We start from the raw sequence: 20,642 nt of genomic DNA, 5'->3' as shown, positions 1-20,642 counted from the left end.
ATTCATACATGACGGACGCACGTGTCCGATCACATGGCTCGTTCTGCGGGGGAAGAGGGTAGGAGGCAAGGAAGGGGGAGCACTTACGGTACCATTCAAGATACGCTCGGATCAGAATCGAAAAAATACAACGCTTATAATGAATCCCATCGTAATTAAATTTGTATTCACGTGATTTTTTTTTTCCTTCGAGTACGTATGCACGAAACGCAACACGCGCATGCGACGAGACAGCGACTCCGATTACCCTCACGGCCGGTAAAGTTAGGTTAGGTTCGCGCGAAACCTCGTATCTGGACGTCTCTGATAATCTGGCGAGTCTGATAATTAATATTCTGGGCCTGAGGCTCGATGGAAGAATTAAACTTACGTTTGTCCAAAAGCGACCGATTAGACGATTTGCGAGCGAGATGATTGCGGAACAAATCGGAGCACGCTTTAACTGTCACGTTGGGTCTCCAAACGAATGGACGGAAATACGTTAATACGGATGAAATACGCGCTGCGTGAATAAAAGCTGACACTTTTCTTATCGATATTCGTAATCTTTGAATTGTCATATCAATATGCAAGAAAACACGATATATCTCAACGCGTCGAACACTAATGAACCGAGATAGACTCGAACCGGCGATCGTAACTACTGCGACATCTGGTGGAAAAGAGCAGAATTACTAACGTTTTTGAGTAGCTCGATAATATGACGTATTAGTCGATAAATCATATCACTCAAAGATGGAGCTTATTTTAAATGAATATTTTTTTAAATTTAAATATATACTCTTGCTTAATAAATTATTAAATGTATTTAATTATATTAAATAAATTAAATATATTAAATAAATTATATTTATTTAATAATAAAATTAAATAATTAAAATTAAATAATTTAAATTTATTTAATTATATTAAATAAATTATATTTATTTAATATTAAATTTATTTAATAAATTTATTTAAATTAAATTTTTTAACTTAAATTTATTTTTAATTTAAATATATTTTTTTAATTTAAATATATGCTCTTGCCTAATAAAAAAAATTTTTTTTTAAATTAATTTAAATATAAAATTATCCTTGCGAAAGTACGCAAGCAAAGTGCAATAAAATTATTCACACGTAAAACACTATAAATTGTATTTCGATAGAAAAATAGAAAAAGTTTATAACTCATTTTTATGCAAATGTACATCGAGAGATCAAGCACTTTGGATCAAAGAGACAATGATTAATTTATAATAAATAATACAGAATTCATTGTTCGGAATTTTCTTTCGGGGGGACGTTCTCTTTTGTTTCTTCGTCCTGAGCAAAAGTACGCGCGAAAGCTGCAATGCTTTTTGGTCTTAATGTAACAATTTCCTCATCATCATTGGGAAATTTACATTCATTTAAAACTACTTTATTTAAAGATGTATCAGTCAATTCACTTTTTAGTTTTACGATTTTTGGACTGGTTACTTTTTCAGTTTCCATCACTAGAGCATGCCCATGTTTAATATTCTTAAAGGAACATTCGGTGGCAGTAAAAGTAACATTATCATTGAGCTGAAAAAAAAAACATACCCATATATACATATATTTTAAAAGCACAAGCTTCAAAATTGTGAAATGTGATCTTACCCGTATACCCTCACAACAGTCTTCAAAACTGCATTTATTCATGGTAACTTCACCGGTCGGAAAAATAGTTACAGCAATTCCTAATCCTTGGAAAACCGTGTTCTCAAATACTAACTTTCCTCCTGGCATAACAGTTACACCCCATTTACTTGGAATGGTATTACTTGGAATATCAGAAACACGTATTCTACAATCAGTTATAATGACAGTACAATCTTTTCTGACAATTATGCCTTCGTGAAGCTTTCCCAAATCAATACAGATATTTTTCAACAAGACCTGTTAAGTTTTATAAATTAAATATAAAAAAGAAAATTGTTAACTAAATAATAGAAAAATTTTAACTGTATTATGTTATTATACCTCTGTGCCAGAAAAATCAAATAAAGCTGATGATAGTTCTGATTCTGTTGGATAGAGAACAATATCTTCTATATTGCAAATTCCTATAATTGAGCCTCCTTTTTGTAATTCATTATAATACTTGACAAAATGATGTCCTTCACTTAATAAAATAGTATCACCTATTTCAACTATATCCAAAGCATCACTAAGACATCCAGAAATTCTGAAATATATACAATATATAAAAGTTATAATTTTATTTATTTCCCTTCAAAAAGAGAAAAAAACATACAAAAAAAAACAGTACAAAAAAAACATACAAAAAACATACTTCATAAATGTATCTTCAGGTAACATTGTTTGAATTTTAATAAAAAGTTCCTGCAATCGTTTCACGGTACCACCAAGCCACACAAAGTAATATATATTTTTCTTATCCTTGAAATCTCTGTGCTTTTCTTTTCTTTTAGAGGATTGTTGCCCAAGTAACTTTCTCAATGAAGGATTTTCTAGAATATCCATTTCTGCTTTAATTTGCCGAAGCCGAAAATGAAGCTTCATCAATTCGCACGTTTCTTCTATTAAATCTTCAGGTGTTTCCTCTTCGTGCAGATCTTCGGGCAACATAGCTTCATATTCTGAAATCCTTTTCTTTACATCCCTTGCCTCTCTAATTAACGATCTAATAATTTCACATGTTTCTTCATTAATAACTTTCTCTCTCATATCATAATACAACTTGAGCCTTGATTCTAAGTGCTGCTTCACCCAAATAGTATCGTCATCTTCATCCTCATCCCACGGCATCCATAAATAATGATAGAAAAACCGAACTCGATCTATGCAATGTGCAGTGCCTTCTATATCCAAAGTTTTATTTTTTTGATTGAGTGTGGGATATAGTTCAATTAATGGTACTTCATGTTCTTCAGGCAAATGAATATCTTCATCCAGAACAGCCTTAATTTTCACCAGGGCGTTTAACTTGGGGAAATCCATCCCTAATACCTTGACGAGGACTATTAACGGATAGGGAATGCGAAAAGCTGCGCACCTGGAACGGGATACCTTCCATAAAGCTTCCCAACCAGCCTCTTCCATAACGGTTTCCAAGTCGTAAGCCCATTCTGCACGAATATTCGGAGGCATTACTCTTCTCGGTTCGCCCAGGATGCATTTATACTCGAATAATCTTTCAATGTAATTCTTGTGAAAGATATATATGTCCATGTACTCGCACATTTTTCTTTACAAACTTTCGTTCTCAAGCACGTGCAGACGCGAAACTTCAACCACACCACGCACTGTCCGTTTGAAAAATATTTAAAATTATTCAAAATGTAACTTTTAAATCAGAGCAAGCGACACCAAGAAGGTATCGTTAAAAATAAATTTTTTCTTGCCTAACAAATGTAGGCCCAACAGATCTGGAGATAATTGCAAACACTGATATGATCGATCGTCGATAATTAAATTTATCACAATAAAAAAATATATAGAATTATAATAATAATAATAATAATAATATATAGAATTACAGATTTGAACATATCAATTAATATTCAATTATATTCTACTAATACATATTGAATTATTTTTGTCATAATTTTAGTTATAAATAATCTTTTTTAAAGCTTATAAAAAATGACAACTTTGTCTACCTTTAAATTTAATTTTAATATCAATCCTGGAAGCTCTATAGAAAATAAAAACAATTGTAATGTAACAAAAATTCTTCTAATTTTAATTATTATAATTATGATCCTTTTAATATAACATATATAATTTTATTGTAATTATTTTAACGTAATAATTTTTTATTATATTATATATTTAAATTACTGTGCAAACTCAAAAAATAGTGACTAGAAAATTAATTAATTAATTAATTATTATAAAATTATAATAATTTAATTATATAATTATAAAATTATAATAATTTTATTATAAATAAAATTAATTAATTAATTAATTATTGTAAAATTAATATTCTAAAATATTAAAATATAATTAATTATTAGAAAATTAAAATTCTAAAATATTAAGATATAATTAATTATTAGAAAATTAATATTCTAAAATATTAAGATATAATTAATTATTAGAAAATTAATATTCTAAAATATACATACGTATCTATGTCCGATGTTTCTGTGCATGCATAGAGATTACTTCTCTAAAAGTGTTTGATATAAAACACATATATTACACGACGTGTAATATATTATAATTATTTAAACAGAATTTCTGTCCCGAATTTTATCGCAGATTATTGTCTAAAGCGAATTTTTACACAGTATTATCAATCTCGAGAAAACCAATACACGTTTCGCGTTTCGTTTACGACTGCGTTCGAGAATCGCAATTGTCTCTAACGATATATCTCGAAAATATCGAGACGACCAATCACAGGATACAATGACATTCTGCTGGTTTCACTTGCACTTGTTGCACTCGATTCAGATATGAAAGTACAAAAAGTGTAGTTGTATGAAACGAATAAAAACAGAGCAATTATTTAACATAAAGTTCGAAATGTATGGCTTGATAAACACATGGAAGAGATGATTGATACAACGAAACATTATGAAAAATATACAAGTACATATCGCCATAAGTCATCGCATCGAGAATTTTCGATTGGCAATATAATTAAATTACGCCGGTAGACCGGAAGCATCATTCGGTCTATCTTTAACCCTAATGCTCCCACTTACATGTGTTGAAAAGGCATTTTGCCAAAAATAAACCTTCACAAATGTGTCATAGCGTCTGGATAGTTCTACGTCCTTTATATATACGAGCGGCACTAAATCTAACATCATTCATTCTGAGGATGACCTGATTATCCTTTTTAAATCGCAGTTGTAAAATTGAGAGAAAGTGATAAGGTGAATCGTACACTGTATTGTGCTCTTAAAAACTCGTTCTTCCTGCAATTTTTTTACTTAAAGGTAAAACGTTTTAAATTAGAATTATATTTTATGTACCTGTTGCTTCTTAATGTTTGACAAAAATGATATAAATTTTTTAGGACAAAGATTACTATCGCAATTGATAACTATCGTAATTGATTTATGTACGGATTTGGGTCAATAGTATTCTAGAAATTGTATTGTTATTTTTATATTTGTTATTCTTTCAATTATGTATTTGTTTCATCAATATCATATATCTATACTTTGCACGCATACGCAGAAAATATATATAATATATTGTACTTTTATAGATAAGAGAATCTTTTCATGTTCAAATATTTAATATAATATTGTATTGTGCTCTTAAAAACTCGTTTTTCCTGAAATTTTTTTACTTGAAGGTAAACCGTTTTAAATTAGAATTACATTTTATGTACCTGTTGCTTCTTAATGTTTGACAAAAATGATATAAATTTTTTAGGACAAAGATTACTATCGCAATTGATAACTATCGTAATTGATTTATGTAGATTTGGATCAATAGTATTCTAGAAATTGTATTGTTATTTTTATATTTGTTATTCTTTCAATTATGTATTTGTTTCATCAATATCATATATCTATACTTTGCACGCATACGCAGAAAATATATATAATATATTGTACTTTTATAGATAAGAGAATCTTTTCATGTTCAAATATTTAATATAATATTGTATTGTGCTCTTAAAAACTCATTCTTCCTGCAATTTCTTTACTTAAAGGTAAAACATTTTAAATTAGAATTACATTTTATGTACCTGTTACTTTTTAATGTTTGACAAAAATGATATAAACTTTTTAGAACAAAGATTATCATAATTGATAACTATCGCAGTTGATTTATGTACAGATTTGGGTCAATAGTATTCTAGAAATTGTATTGTTATTTTTATATTTGTTATTCTTTCAATTATGTATTTGATCCAGAATCATACATCTATACTTTGCTCGCATACCCAGAAAATATATATAATATATTGTACTTTATAGATACTTTATAGATAAGAGAATCTTTTCATGTTCAAATATTTAATATAATATTGTATGTTTTACAGAGTTAACTTGTAATTACATCATGACAAAATCAGATATGACTGCACAAGAGTGGAAGGAAAAAGGTAATGAAGAATTTAACAAAAACAACTGGTCAGAGGCTTTAAATTGCTATACAAATGCATTGAAATTAGTAAAAGAAGATAATGCCGAGAAGGCGATATACTATAAAAATCGAGCTGCTGCTTATTTAAAATTACTTGATTATGAGAAAGTGATCAAGGATTGTGATAATGCATTAGAGATATGTTCTAATGATCCTAAGGCCTTATTTCGTAGATGTCTGGCACTTGAAGCATCGGAGAGATTTGAGGAGGCATATCGAGATGCGAGAAATATTATTTTATCTGATCCTAATAATAAATCTATTCAACCTATAGCAGCACGATTACACGAAATTGTACAGGAACGACATAAAGAAATGTCACGCATTAGTGCTAAAGTAAGTATATATGATTGTTAAGAAATTTAATTTCACCCATTTAATAATTTGTCCAATTAATATAAATTATAACACATAATATTTTTCTAATTACTTTATATAATTTTTTTTCTAATAAGAATTTTGATTTAGTCAATACATAATGTGATTTAAACTTCTTGTTACATTTTTCAATGTTTCTTCTTTGATGGATATATTGTATGAGAAATAGTTATACAAATATAATTTGTCTAATTTATAATAATTATTTTATATATTCTATTATTAATTTGTGTAATTACTTTATATACTATATTATAGGTATCACAAATGCTAGACCTAGCCTTTGATATAAACATGGATAGAGAAAAGCGTGAAACCGCTATGAATAATTTACTTGTGCTTGCACGTGAGAGAGCTGGAGCAGAAGAGATCTTCAAACAAAAAGGCGTATCTAAAATAACAAAATTCGTCAAAGTTGAAAAAAACGAGGAAATAATCTGCAATACGATCCGGATTATAGGCGAATTATGTAAAAATAATATTAGTCGAACTGAGTCTGTTATAAGAGATATCGGTGTGCCTTGGTTTTTGGAAATGATAAACAGTAAACTTGCAGAGAGAGTCAATGCATCTCAATACTGCTTACAGGTGATTACACTAATCAAACATATTATTCTACACACAAAATGCCTTAACATGAGAATTTATGCATACATTGAAACATGTATTTTATCTTCTTCTTTTTTCTTTTTTTTAGATCATATTAAATACTTATAGTGGAATGGACAATAAGCCTGATTCAAAACCTGACAAGACTTTATGCGAGACGTATAAAAAAGAAATAGATACAATTCTATCATGTCTGTTGTACAGCATAACAAATAGAACAATATCAGGTCTTGCGAGAGATGCAATAATAGAACTCATTATGCGTAATATTCATTACACTGCATTAGACTGGGCCGAGCGATTGGTCGAACTTCGCGGTTTGCAAAAATTGATGGAAGTAGCCAGTGAAATGGAAGAATACAAATATGAATCCTCAATGGACATTACATCTTCCACGCGGACTATAACCAGTGTTTGCTTGGCTAGAATATACGAGAATATGTACTATGATGCTGCTAAAGAACGATTTAGAAATGCTATTGATGAATTTATTAAAGATAAATTACTTACACCTGATATAGAATCTAAGGTATGCATTTTATAACATTGTATTCTATAACTTGTGTATGTAAATAATTTTCTATAAATATTTAATTTATATAATAGAATATTTATAAAATCGCTGCATATAATTTTAACCACAATTTCTATGACCAATTTGAAACTGATTTTTTTACAGAAATAATAAAAGATTGTTTTAATTCAATTTTTTCCTAACATTGTATCTTTGGAATTTTCAAATTGAAATCCTATTATTACTAGTAAATTCTATTTTAATTTCAATGTTGTATGTGATTATCATCTGTATTAAAATTTAGTTTAAAGATTTTTTCAAAGATTTCCTATTTTTTTAATCATTAAATATTCGAAAATAATAACTATCTTAATATTTTTAAAAAAGTTATGTATCTATTCTATCTTGCATAATATATACTGTGCAAAAATATTCATGGATTATTAATTGACTGTTTTAGGTTCGCATAGTAGTTGCAATAACAACTTTATTATTGGGTCCATTAGACGTTGGAAATGCAATTGTAGCTAAAGAAGGAATTTTAGAAATGATTCTCGTTATGGCAGGGACAGATGATTTATTGCAGCAAAAAGTCGCTTGCGAATGTATTGTTGCCGTAGCGTCCAAAAAAGACAAGGCCACCGCGATCATAAATCAAGGTGTAAACATATTGAAAAAGTTATACCAATCTAAGGATGACTCAATCCGCGTTCGGGCATTAGTGGGATTATGCAAGTTAGGAAGCTCAGGAGGCACAGATGCAACTATCAGGCCGTTTGCGGATGGAGCAACAAAAAAATTAGCCGAAGCCTGTAGACGATTCTTGATTAACCCGAAGAAAGAAAAGGATATGAGAAAGTGGGCTATAGAGGGTCTATCTTATCTCACTTTTGACGCCGAAGTTAAAGAGAAATTAATAGAAGATCAACAGGCCATTCAAGCTATGATCGAGCTCGCCAAAACTGGCGATCAGTCTGTTCTCTATGGCGTGGTCACAACACTGGTGAATTTGTGCAATGCTTACGACAAGCAAGAGATCATACCCGAAATGATTGAATTGGCGAAATTCGCAAAACAACATATTCCTGAAGAACACGAACTAGATGATGTCGAATTTGTGAATAAGAGATTGTGCGTGTTAACTAAGGCTGGTGTAACTAGTGCTTTAGTCAGCCTTGCTAAGACAGACAGTCACAATAGTAGAGAATTGATAGCGCGCGTCTTTAATGCGATATGCAGTCAACAGGAAGTGAGAGGAATAATCGTTCAACAGGGTGCTGTAAAAGCGCTATTACCGCTAGCGCTGGATGGCACGACCAAGGGAAAGAAACAAGCTTCGCAAGCTCTAGCTCGTTTGGGAATCACAATAAATCCCGAAGTAGCATTTCCCGGTCAGAGAATGATGGAGGTTGTTCGACCATTCATAAATCTCCTAAATCAAGAATGTTCTGCTCTCGAAAATTTCGAAAGTTTAATGGCTCTGTGCAATCTAGCTGGCATTAACGACAGCGTGCGAAAACGGATATTGGAAGAAGGAGGATTTCACAAGATCGAGGCCTATATGTATGGGGATCATGATATGCTGATACGTGCAGCCACGCAAGTTATGAATAACTTGATAATGTGTGAGCAAACAATTCAATATTACGAACAAGAAAATGACCGAATCAAGTATCTAGTAATACTCTGTGAAGATGAAGATCAAGATACTAGTATCGCAGCTGCTGGAGCTCTGGCGATGCTAACATCAGTTAGCAAAAAGGCTTGCGAAAAGATCTTTGATTCGAAAAATTGGTTGGAGTCTCTACGTTTTTTACTCGCCAATCCAAACTGCGATGTACAACATAGGGGTGTTGTAATCGTACTAAACATGATAAGAAGCACAAAAGATGTCGCTGCAAAACTTATCGAAACAGATATAATGGAAATACTGATGGCATTGAGTAAAAATGATATGGTGGAAAACAAACAAATTAGAGAATTAGCATCCACTGCTTTGGATGCTGCTGCCGAGTGGAATTTGATCAAGAAAAACGTCGATGAAAACGAATCAACAGAAAGCACTAGTAATATTGAACATGTTGATTAAGTAAATGATATATGAACATGTTGATATTAATTCATATTTATATGTCGCATATAATTTATTAAGTCAAGTGACATTTATGTTTATTATTAAAAATTTATGATTTATATGCAATCAAATATTTAATTTTAAATTTTCTCATTATATCGTAAGATAAAGATTATTAAAAAAATTTTAATATCAAAGTATAAAAATGTAACTAATAAAAAATTAATTATGTCAATTATACAATATAAATTACTGTATATATTATAAAAATTACATATATATTATATATTTTAAAAATCATATACTAAAATTCATAGAATTATATTTATATTATTAAAATTTATAGAATAAAAAAACCTAAAATATTTTAAACTTGTATAATAAATTGTTCTAATAATGAATGATGTACGATAATGATTGTAGAAAGACCTCTAAATCATATGTAACATCCTCACTAAATATCTGCACCCTTCATAATTGTCATATCTGTATACATATATATACATTAAAATTAATTTTTGTTGAAAATTATTTTTGAAAATATAGATTTCTTATTACTTGGTACACATATTAATGTGAAATAAATTGAAGATATTTTATATATCATTATCTAATATCTATCTTTACTTCTCACATAAAAATTATCTAAATTTTACATTTCAAGTATGAGCAAAAATTATCAAAATATTTTAAGAGAATGAAAGTAGGAAAAGAAAAACTAAACACTATCCTTATTAAACTACGAATATGTGTTTTAATGAAATCAAAGTAAAATACATGCAATTTTGTGAAAAATATCGTGTTTCTCAAAAGTCTATAAAGTCTAATAAAAACATTTCATTTATTAAAAAATTATTTTTAAAAAATAATAAATATATTAATAATAAATTAAGATTTATATATTTATATTTTTTATTTTATTATATGTAATAATTTTAATTTATAATCAATATTGTGATAAAAGTTAAAATAATAATACTAAACATTGAAGATAATTATTAAAATCTGCATCATTAAAGCAAATACATTTCAAAACTTAAGGAATCAAGAACTTTTATAAATTATATAAATTTATTTAAAGTTATGTGTGTGTGTCTAAAAAATGTATAAAAATAATATCTATAATATATTTCTATATGATTATTTAATTTAGAGAGAATTTTTCGTGCTTCTATATAGATACACCCATATAGAATTTCTAATAATTTCAAAAGCGATATTGATTTAAATATGATAAATGTAAGCTTATTCAATAAAATTTCTAGTAGAATATTAATAATTTAAATAAATATTTATATTAATTCTACTTAACCACTTTGATATTTCAACTTGTACAAAAGTAACAATTTAAGTACAATTATATTGTACTACAAATGAAATGTGAATAATGTAAAAGCAAAATATTGTTAGAATAGATTTTTCAATTAGCTTCTTCGTTCGAGAATGATACTAGATATAGTGTAAATTCGATTATAATATATGTACAAGTTTAAACTCGCATCTCTAAATGCATAAATAATCGAAAGACCAATAAGAAAAAGCATTCGTAATGACTATCTAAACCGAAAAAGACACTTGATTCTTTTTCTTAAAATTCTCGTTTAATATACCATAAAACTACAGGCTAATTACAACTTATTCAAAAGACAATGCTGAATAATTGCACCTATTTACACTCATTGTTCGAACATATTCGAATTTGAATTTTTCATTATATGTTGAAATTGTTTCATATTATTTGTAATTGGAGAGTGAGTATCTTATTAGGATATCTCATCATGATGAAATATATATAACATAATATTAATAAATAAATCTTAATAATAATATGAAATACCAAGTTATATAACTATAGATCAAGTCATATAAATATTTATTACAAATCATTATGCTTTAAAACAATCATGAAAAATTTTTTATTTTCAATAATTTGAAGAATTTATTAGTCAAAAAGTAACTTCAACTAAAATATAACATAATTAAAGTTGCCATTTTAAAGAGATCATTATCAATACATATATATATATATATATATATATATATATATATATATATATATTAAAATATAATTTAGCTTTACATATATCCAATGCATAGAAGACTACCTCTCCTTTCTTTAATTTTAAATACCTTTAGACACATGCTTTATAAAAAAAATCAATATATCACAAATTCAGGAATGGATGAGATAACGCCTGTTCAGCAGTGATACGTGTTTCATAATCTAGATTTAAAAGTTTTATCAAAAGTTGGTATGCTTCCTTCGGATACTCGATATCTGGCAATACCTTAAAGAATTTTAGAATAATTTGCAAATGTTGCAAGATAGAAATATATTATTGTAGTCAAGAGAAAAAAGTTTGATATAATTGATCATTCTATTTTCACAAGTAATTATTCTAAAGAACTTTATAAATAGATAAAGAAATAAAGAGATTAAATCATACTATTAATGAACAGCTAATCTATTATTTGAGATGATTTAGATGCATTTTAACATATAAAAGTAAAAGATTTTATTTTTTATTTTTCATTGTGTCTGATTATACTTTTTTCTGCAATATTATATAATTTTAAATAAAAATCGTTTAAAATATAAAAACAATACCTTGCATGTACTATTCTCTCTATTATGCATCATGCTTCTGTTTCTTTTTCGTAATTTTAGGCACAAAGACATAATATCAATGCCTGGTAAATTTTCACTAAAAATAATTTTTTTACCTAATTCAAATAAAATAAAAATAAATAATGAACCTAATCCATGTAACTGAAATTAATGAAATGAAAAGGAACAATTTAAATAAATTATTGATCATAAACATGGTAATAAAACATACCTAATTTTTCTGCACATTGTTGTACTTTGCGAGAACCAAATATCGTTGTTATTTCCGCTAAAGCTGTGCAGTCATCAGGCGAACGAAAAAACACTTGTGTACCACTAAGTATGCATAACATCATCACGCCACAAGCCCAAATATCAATTGCTGAAATTTTGTGTTTTCTTTTTCATTACAAATATAAAATTGTCTTATGTTCTTTATTAAATCATTATTATTAGTACCTGGAGTTTGTGATGGATGTTTCAATAAAACTTCTGGAGCACGAAATCCAGGTGTGCCTGCACGAGGCGCCGTTTGCTGTGGTCTTGTTAAACATAATGCGCATACTTTAGGTTTCCCAAAACAGTTACATTTAATATCTGCATCCTTCTTTGCATTTGAATTAAACTGGAAATTTAAATTATTTTAAAACATATTACAACAAGGAATAAACAATATCAAATATTGTTAGATATTGTATTTATATTGCATTTGTATGAAACATTACTTCGTCAGATCTCTTTCGCTTCATGCTTTGTATTTCAGTTGTTCCTGCATTGGTTTTTATTGCTTCCAAATTCTTTGCATTGTATTCAGTGCACTGCTGAGCAAGCCCAAAGTCTACCAATAAATATCTATAAAAAAAAAAAAAAAATTTTTAATTATGTATAATTGTAATTTTTTTTAAATAAGAAAAAAAAATTGTGATATACAAATTTACTTTCTATTAGCACGATTGTAGAGGAAATTACTGGGTTTCACATCTCTATGTATGATGTTAAACTGATGAACTCTTCGCACAGCACTTAATAAAGCTCTCATATAATCCTTTGTTTCTTCTACAGTCATATCCCTGACATATTCCTAATTATGACCATTATTATAATTTTAATCTTATTAATCTAATTGAGACTTTACAAATTTAAATACAAATTGTAACTTACTGAAAATTTATCATGCTTCATATATGGCATTACAAACACTACAGAACCCTGATGTCTTAAACATAAGTCTATGCTAACAATATGATCTTTACCTCTGAAATAAATTATATTTGTTTTTGTCAATGTTAATTAATGTAAAACTATGATACACCTCTTTTCTTAGAATGAAATTTCATCAATGAAATTTTATCATACCCCATTTGTTGCAAGCATTGTAATTCACGTTCAATTCTTTCAGGATGACAAGTAGGAATTAAGTATTTTAATGCAAACTTTTTATGCCTATTAGAAGACTTCATAGTAGCCAAAAAGACAGAGCTAAATGTACCTTCTCCAATTTTACAATGTATGTGGAATAGCTCATTTAGAAGTGGGATCGATTTTTTCAGATTTAGACAGCTGTCTGCTAGAACAACATATAAATATACATGTCATTTGTATATAGAAACACTATGAAATAAAATTAAAATAAAAATTAAAATATCTATGCAGAAACACTATGAAATAAAATTAAAATTAAAATTAAAATATCTATGCATTGCTTATGAGATAGGATGTGGTACTTTATATTTTGAATTATTAAAATAAAAATGTACAATCTTTACCTATATATTTAAATCTACAAATTATTTTATTTACATTAGTTAAATCTACAATTATTTTGTTTACTATTAATATAGGAAATATAGCAAGATATTTAAGTGTGAATACCGTCAGAGAGAAACCTGAGAGCGGCCATCCTGCTTCAGCGGACGCATGTCCTGTTGCGCCCCTTGAGAAAGTGGACATAAACTACGTTGTTACGCTCGGTAACAAACTATAAAGCCCATGTTCACGAATGTTCTCAGAGGGTAACATATATGTCTCTCTGATAATATAAATAATATAAATAAAAATATAAATAATTTAATTAATAATAATTTATTATATAAAAATAGTATATATAAAATTATATATATTACATTTATACAATTATATATATTACATAATATTATATAAAATTAGTATGTTCTCTCTTTTCACGCTATTATTTATTTATTTATTTATGTGTCTTTTTTTTCTTCTCAACATCATTTAAATATTTATTTATTTAGCTCGCTATAATAATCAATCTTTTAAAATGCAAAACTAAATATTATAGAATTTGACTTCGGAAAAGCGCGGTAAAATAATCGAATAAATTCAAATAATTAGCTCCGTGATAAATTGTTCAATAAATAATCAATTTTAATTAATAAATTAAAATATTTCCATAATTTAATATTCCACGTTAATGTATATTTTATAATATATAAAATATTTCGGCAACGAATTATCGATAACACGGCGTTCGACTTCGGCAATATAAAATATAAACAATAGCGCGCTATATGTTACCGTTTTATTATCATTCGCACGGAAACTCTCGAATAATAAAGTAGTGGTGAGAAACGCTTTAAATATTATAATTTTTTTTACTAAACACAACTACGATTAGTATCGAAAAATATTATTATTAATATTAATAAAAATTAAATTATTAAAAAATAATTAACGACATGAAACTGTATCGCAACGATAAATCTTTATCGAATCGTAATGTTTCATTATCGCAATTAAAAATTAAAAGGGGGTATATAAAAGGGGATAAGAGATTTAATTATGTAATGATTATTGATGCTAATTATAATATTTCTTTAACAATATTAGAATTAAATATATTTCAAACAATACTTTAAATTCTCTCAATCTTTGTTAATTAAACGATATGCAATTTAATCGAGAATCGATTAAATTATAGAAATCCAAAATATTAAATAATCACTTTGATTGTTGCGATTTTTACGGACAATAATTATTATTTTAATATTTAGAATCACAAATATATTTCTTCTGTTTATCGTTTTACTTGACAATTTAAATATAATTTGGATTGTGAGAGAACACGAAGTAAAACAATCGAATTATAAATGCAAATAATTAGCATAAGGAAAGTCTTCGTGATAAATTGTTTAATATAAGAAATAGATAAATTGTTTAATATAATAAATAATCAATTTTAATCAATAAATTAAAATACTTCTTATAATCCTAATAATTTAATATTCCGCTTGTGTATATTTTATAGTATATAAATTATTTCGTCAATGAATTATAAATAACATTATGTTCGACTTTGACGATATAAACAATAGCGTGATATTGTTTATACGTTACGATTTTGCTATCATTTGTTCGATGATATTCGAACAGTAAAATAACAATCGGAAATGCTTCGTATATTAACTAATTGTTTAATAAATAATCGTTTAATTAATCTATATATTGAAAAACTTCTACAATTTAATATTTTCATGTATAACAATATATGTTATAATACATAAAATATTTCAGCAACGAATTATCGATAACACGATGTTCAACTTTGGCAATATAAACAGTACCGCGCTATTATTAATATGTTATGGCTTTATTATTCGCACGGTGAAACTCGAGCAATAAAGTAGTAGTGCGAAATGCTTCACATATTGTGGAATTTTTTTTTCTAAACACGATTACGATAGTATCGAAATATAATTTGATATAATTATTAATAATTAAAAATTAATTACCTTATGATAAATGACATGAAATTGTATATCGCAACGATAAATCTTTATCGAATCGCAATCATTAATTACTGTGAATAAAAATGGAAAAAGGGAACATAAAAGGGAATAAAGAAATTAATTTTATTGTCATCTTTCGATTATTGATACTTATTATAATAATTTCTCTAACGATACTTATTAGAATTAAATAAATTTCGACCTATGCTTTAAATTTTCTTAATCGACAATCACTCGTAGAATATTTCAACGATGAATTATAATAGTAACATTGTATAAATCGGCCTTCGCGATGTAAACAGTATCGCGGTAATGTTTATGACTTATGATCATTCGCATAGTAACCTTGAACAATAAAGTAGTGACGTTTCATATATTATCAAATTCTTTCCCTACGTAGTCAATCTTGGCGATGTAAACAGTAGCGCGGTAATATCCTTGACTTACGATCATTCGCTCAGTGGCTCTTGAGCAATGAAGTAGTGATGTGAGACGTTCCATATATTATGAAATTCTTTCTCTAACAATTATTTTGAACATTGCTTTATATAATAGCTTTATTTTCTCTTATTTTTTATAGATATATATCGTTTATATTTGCGAATTAAAATTTATATAGTATATTACAAAATTATTATTAAATATATAAATTGGTGGTATACAAATGGTAATATGAATCTAGTGTCGATTGTTACACTGTTATTTATTATATATAAAAAACATTCATTTAACAAATATACATATGAGTGGATTGCGAACGTTTCGACCCTATTTTTGGGTCCTCTTCAACGCACAATGAATGTTTTTTATATATAATAAATAACAGTGTAACAATCGATAATAGACTCCTATTGCCATTTGTATACCAATTTATATATTTAATTTTATATTCGTGAGTCTGACATTTTTAATAAAATTAATTACATATTACATATATTACATATAAAATTATATATAATATAATATAACCCTCCCATGGGGTACACCTTGTCGCGGTGGGAGGGCTTAGTACTTGGATGGCGCCTTGTGGTTTATATTAAATTTTTCAATTTATGATAAATCTTAAGGTGTCTGAATAGGAAGCTAAGTACCCTTTCGCGTCGTTAGTGCCGTCAACTTGCCGCGGACGGCAAGCGCTTCATCAACGCGTCCCGTTTTCGCGTTGTAATATTCTCGCGTCGTCACGTTTTCGCGGAACTTTTAGACTTTTTCACATAAAATCCCAATTTCATTTATTGTCACGAGTCTCTACTTCCGATGCCAATTACCTGGGATGTTTGAGTTTGCACACGTTGCTCCACAACGTACACTCTTGCTTCGTGCTTCGTCAAGTAATTCGGCCCGAATTAGTTAGAACTCGATCGATTGCTCGGAATGGTCGTCAATGGGTGAACTTCATTTTCCTCTATTTCCGTCAATCGTTTCGTCTTCTTTCCGATTTGGGCTTAATTCTTGCTCGTTGTATCGTTGCATTCCCGATTATTGACTCGAAGTGAATTCTCGTAAGTGAAATGGGATTTTCGCTCGTACCGAAACCGGGAGTGCCGTTAAAAGTATATACATATTAAGTATATACATCGCGCGATCAAATATAAAAATTTTAATCACATCGAAATAGTGCGGGAGTGCCGTTCAGTATCGCGCGTAAATTAACGAAAATAGCGATATAAAAATATCGCTCGTGAGTGCGGAAGTGCCGTTAAGTATCGCGCGTCTAAGACTGAGAGGAGGAGCAGGCCTAGGAGAGGCATCCTGCACCAGCGGAACAACCTGATGGTAAATATTATTATTTATATATTAATTGTTATAAATTGTTAACTTGTTCTAAACGAACAATAATCCGATCTTATTATTTAAATGAATTAAAGAGAAAAATTTTTATAAAAGTCATATAGAATTTTCTATTTAAAAAACAGTTTCAAAAATTTATAAAATTTTTCCATACGTGTTTATCTGCTTATTATTTTACACATCGGATATAAAATTCCGTACGATAAAAATTGTTTTAAATATTAGTTGCATTTTGTGAGCATTATAAATAAATTATTATTATATTATAAATTATTATTATAAATAAATTTTATACTTGTATGTTACAGACAACTAGCTTCGATAACAACAACTCCGCTGTTGCGCATCAGTGCCGGTGAGTGAAAAAAACTTTTATTTAACTTTAAGGCAACGGATTCATACACAGAGGAAAATGTATACTGTATTCAAGTAAAATATTATTTATTTTAAGTAAATCACAAGTTTGTATATCCGCAAATATATCATAAGTTTACCACAAGCATTAAATTTAATTAAATATATTCTGAATTTTAGTAAGTGCAGTATTTTAGGCAAGAATATTAAATTAAAACAAAAATTTGGTTTGCTTATTATAAGAGTTGACGTAAAATAAGTTTGATTTTTCTTTAATACAACATTACAATATTCTTGAAGAGAAAATAAATTCTTCCTTTGAGTACATGGTAATGAGATTTTTTAACACTTGTGATGAGTATATTTTAAAACTATTATCAAGAATTATTATATCAAGAAGATATTCTTTGTTGAAGAAAACTATTACTTAAAAAAAGAAATATAAACTGAGTAATCACTTTTCTTGGCAGTAGAATGATATTTTTCTCTGTGTAGATATTGCAGATGTAGATGTAGATTGTAGATTGTAGATAAATCCGTTGCCTTAAAATGGATGAGTTAGGATGGATTAAATTAAATAAATTAAATTAAATAATTAAATTAAATTAATTAGATATTATTAAATTAAATTAATAGATGCTTATTTTATTAAATTAAATTAATGCTTATATTATTAAATTAAATTAACAGATGCTTTGCATCTATTGCAAAAATATATTGAAATATTAATTTAAAAAAAAAAGATCAAGAAAAGATCTTTTGTAAAGATTTTTTTGCCTAATTTATTAAATAAAGAACACACATTAACAATTATCAATTTTATCAATTTTTGATGCTAATTTATTCTTATAATACGCGCTTATGTTCTAAGTGCTCATAGCTCATCCATCGTAGAATTTGTTTGTAGATATTGTTTTTAAACTTTACTTTAACTTAATATAAAGCCAAATGATTAATTAATTAAACAATTTGTAATATGATAAATATACACACATTAATTATATACTTTATTATAAGATATAATTTATAGAAATTTGTAGTAATTTGGCTTTATTTCAGTTAAAATAAAGTTATATTCAGTATTTAACGAGCGATCGTGAAATCGAACGATCGTTACTAAATGAGCGTAAATATTTCACGCTCTTTTGCCGGGAATTATCCGGCAAAAGAAGGAGTAATTATCTCCTTCTTGGATCTCTGATTAGAGATCCAGAAAAAAAGTGGTCAGGATCAACGAAAGGTAGGTTCAACTGGCCTGAAAAGTACGGTTAAGGTATATGGTTAGGGCACGCGGTTAGGGCACGCGGTTAGGGTACACGATTAGGGCACATGACTAAAATATATATATATGATTAGGTGAGGTGATGATTAGAGATAGGTTTTTAAAATCTTGAATAATTTTAGTTAATCTGGAGGTAGGGTTGATAGGGATCTAAGATCATTAGAATTCTTTAATAGTAGGATTGTTAGAGCTATTAAAATTATCCGAAAAGAATCCTTTAATAGTAAGATTGTTAGGACTATTAAGTAAGATTCATTCTTACTTTTAATATTTCAATAATTCTAATTAAAATTATTTTAATTAAGTTGAATTTATTTTTAAAAATGTTGTAAAAATAAATATAACATGTTTTAAAAATAAAAATGTTTTAAAAGTTAAATTTAAATTATCAAAATTATCTTCAAAAATATTAAAAGAATTGCATAATTATTAACGTTTAAGAAATAACATAACATGTTATATTTTATTTTAGAAGTTAAAAATGTATATGTATTAAATCAAATATAATATTAAAATCTAAATGTTAATGTTATCAATATCAAATTATTATATCGATGTTATTAAATATTTGAATAAATGAAATATTATTATTTGATATTGATAGCATCATAAATTTGTAAATTATAAATTTGTAAATTGTAAATTATAAATAGTTATAATTGTATTTTAATTATAATCTAACATTGATATTTTAATTGTAAAATACAATACAATTATAATTATATTATGTAAAATTGTATTTATGATTGTAAATTCTTATGTAAATTACACGAAAAATTATCGAAAGTATACGTATAATGATTATATAATAGTAATTAACATAATATCAATTCATTAAATTAAAGTATTTGTTTCTGAAGTATATATTTTTGGAATATTCATAAAAGAGTAACTATTTGTATTTTCATATCAAAGAGTCATTAATAAATTAGGAAAATTTTTATATAAAATATAAAAATTCGATGTTAAATTAATGATTAAATATAAGCATTATAAAATTTGATGGACGCCTTCGTTACAGAATTGCGAGTCAATTATTACAAATTTAATAATATGCTTTGCGTTACCTTTTTAATTTTTATGAATTCCATATCGCGCGGAACTAAATATTCTTAAAATAAATTATTAAATTATGATTATAAAAATACCATGTTCTTTCCGCGTTTTCTTCGCGTCCTTATATAAGATTATCATTT

At 27.4% G+C, this 20,642-nt stretch overlaps 3 protein-coding genes across 7 annotated transcripts; 1 reads left to right on the top strand and 2 right to left on the bottom strand.

The window, feature by feature from the left end:
* Positions 1-1,175: 1,175 nt before the first annotated feature.
* LOC105258728 (protein nessun dorma) lies at positions 1,176-3,377 on the bottom strand. The gene is made up of 4 exons (XM_011270196.3): positions 2,300-3,377; positions 1,987-2,191; positions 1,624-1,902; positions 1,176-1,548 (listed from the first exon to the last, which is right to left on the bottom strand). The coding sequence occupies exons 1-4, from the start codon at positions 3,208-3,210 to the stop codon at positions 1,255-1,257; spliced, it is 1,689 nt and encodes a 562-aa protein (XP_011268498.2). The 5' UTR covers positions 3,211-3,377; the 3' UTR covers positions 1,176-1,254.
* Positions 3,378-4,434: 1,057 nt separating this feature from the next.
* LOC105258727 (protein unc-45 homolog B) lies at positions 4,435-9,770 on the top strand. 2 transcript variants are annotated; one of them, XM_025406832.1, is made up of 5 exons: positions 4,435-4,922; positions 5,984-6,423; positions 6,724-7,053; positions 7,163-7,603; positions 8,049-9,770. In XM_025406832.1, the coding sequence occupies exons 2-5, from the start codon at positions 6,004-6,006 to the stop codon at positions 9,675-9,677; spliced, it is 2,820 nt and encodes a 939-aa protein (XP_025262617.1). In that variant the 5' UTR covers positions 4,435-4,922; positions 5,984-6,003; the 3' UTR covers positions 9,678-9,770. The 2 variants fall into 2 exon arrangements, with proteins under 2 accessions (XP_025262617.1, XP_025262618.1); XM_025406833.1 differs by lacking the exon at positions 4,435-4,922 and adding an exon at positions 5,559-5,650.
* Positions 9,771-11,737: 1,967 nt separating this feature from the next.
* On the bottom strand, positions 11,738-14,203 carry LOC105258726 (cell division cycle 7-related protein kinase). 4 transcript variants are annotated; one of them, XM_011270189.3, is made up of 9 exons: positions 14,143-14,203; positions 13,627-13,837; positions 13,432-13,525; positions 13,209-13,351; positions 12,996-13,122; positions 12,730-12,895; positions 12,503-12,652; positions 12,271-12,386; positions 11,738-11,950 (listed from the first exon to the last, which is right to left on the bottom strand). In XM_011270189.3, exons 1-9 carry the CDS (start codon positions 14,168-14,170, stop codon positions 11,828-11,830), a joined length of 1,158 nt encoding a protein of 385 aa, XP_011268491.1. In that variant the 5' UTR covers positions 14,171-14,203; the 3' UTR covers positions 11,738-11,827. The 4 variants fall into 4 exon arrangements, 3 of the variants coding, with proteins under 3 accessions (XP_011268491.1, XP_011268492.1, XP_011268493.1); XM_011270190.3 differs by having other exon boundaries at positions 13,627-13,834; positions 14,143-14,191; XR_889763.2 differs by having other exon boundaries at positions 11,768-11,950; positions 12,271-12,367.
* Between the last annotated feature and the right edge of the window lie 6,439 nt (positions 14,204-20,642).

Source organism: Camponotus floridanus, unplaced genomic scaffold (genome assembly GCF_003227725.1).
Source record: "Camponotus floridanus strain SB8 unplaced genomic scaffold, Cflo_v7.5 scaffold157, whole genome shotgun sequence".
Classification (NCBI taxonomy): Eukaryota; Metazoa; Arthropoda; class Insecta; order Hymenoptera; family Formicidae; genus Camponotus; species Camponotus floridanus.
This window is presented reverse-complemented; position numbering and strand designations above follow the sequence as displayed.

Excerpts from the sequence above, each read along its gene's own strand:
- LOC105258727 (XM_025406832.1), top strand. The coding sequence starts at position 6,004 with ATGACAAAATCAGATATGACTGCACAAGAGTGGAAGGAAAAAGGTAAT. Across the intron at positions 7,054-7,162 it reads CATCTCAATACTGCTTACAG|ATCATATTAAATACTTATAG; the intron begins GTGATTACACTA and ends TCTTTTTTTTAG. Across the intron at positions 7,604-8,048 it reads CACCTGATATAGAATCTAAG|GTTCGCATAGTAGTTGCAAT; the intron begins GTATGCATTTTA and ends TGACTGTTTTAG.
- LOC105258728 (XM_011270196.3), bottom strand. The coding sequence starts at position 3,210 with ATGTGCGAGTACATGGACATATATATCTTTCACAAGAATTACATTGAA. Across the intron at positions 2,192-2,299 it reads CCTGAAGATACATTTATGAA|AATTTCTGGATGTCTTAGTG; the intron begins GTATGTTTTTTG and ends TATATATTTCAG. Across the intron at positions 1,903-1,986 it reads TTGATTTTTCTGGCACAGAG|GTCTTGTTGAAAAATATCTG; the intron begins GTATAATAACAT and ends AAAACTTAACAG.
- LOC105258726 (XM_011270189.3), bottom strand. The coding sequence starts at position 14,170 with ATGGCCGCTCTCAGGTTTCTCTCTGACG. Across the intron at positions 13,838-14,142 it reads TCTCAGGTTTCTCTCTGACG|CAGACAGCTGTCTAAATCTG; the intron begins GTATTCACACTT and ends ATGTTGTTCTAG. Across the intron at positions 12,896-12,995 it reads AGCGAAAGAGATCTGACGAA|TTTAATTCAAATGCAAAGAA; the intron begins GTAATGTTTCAT and ends TTAAATTTCCAG.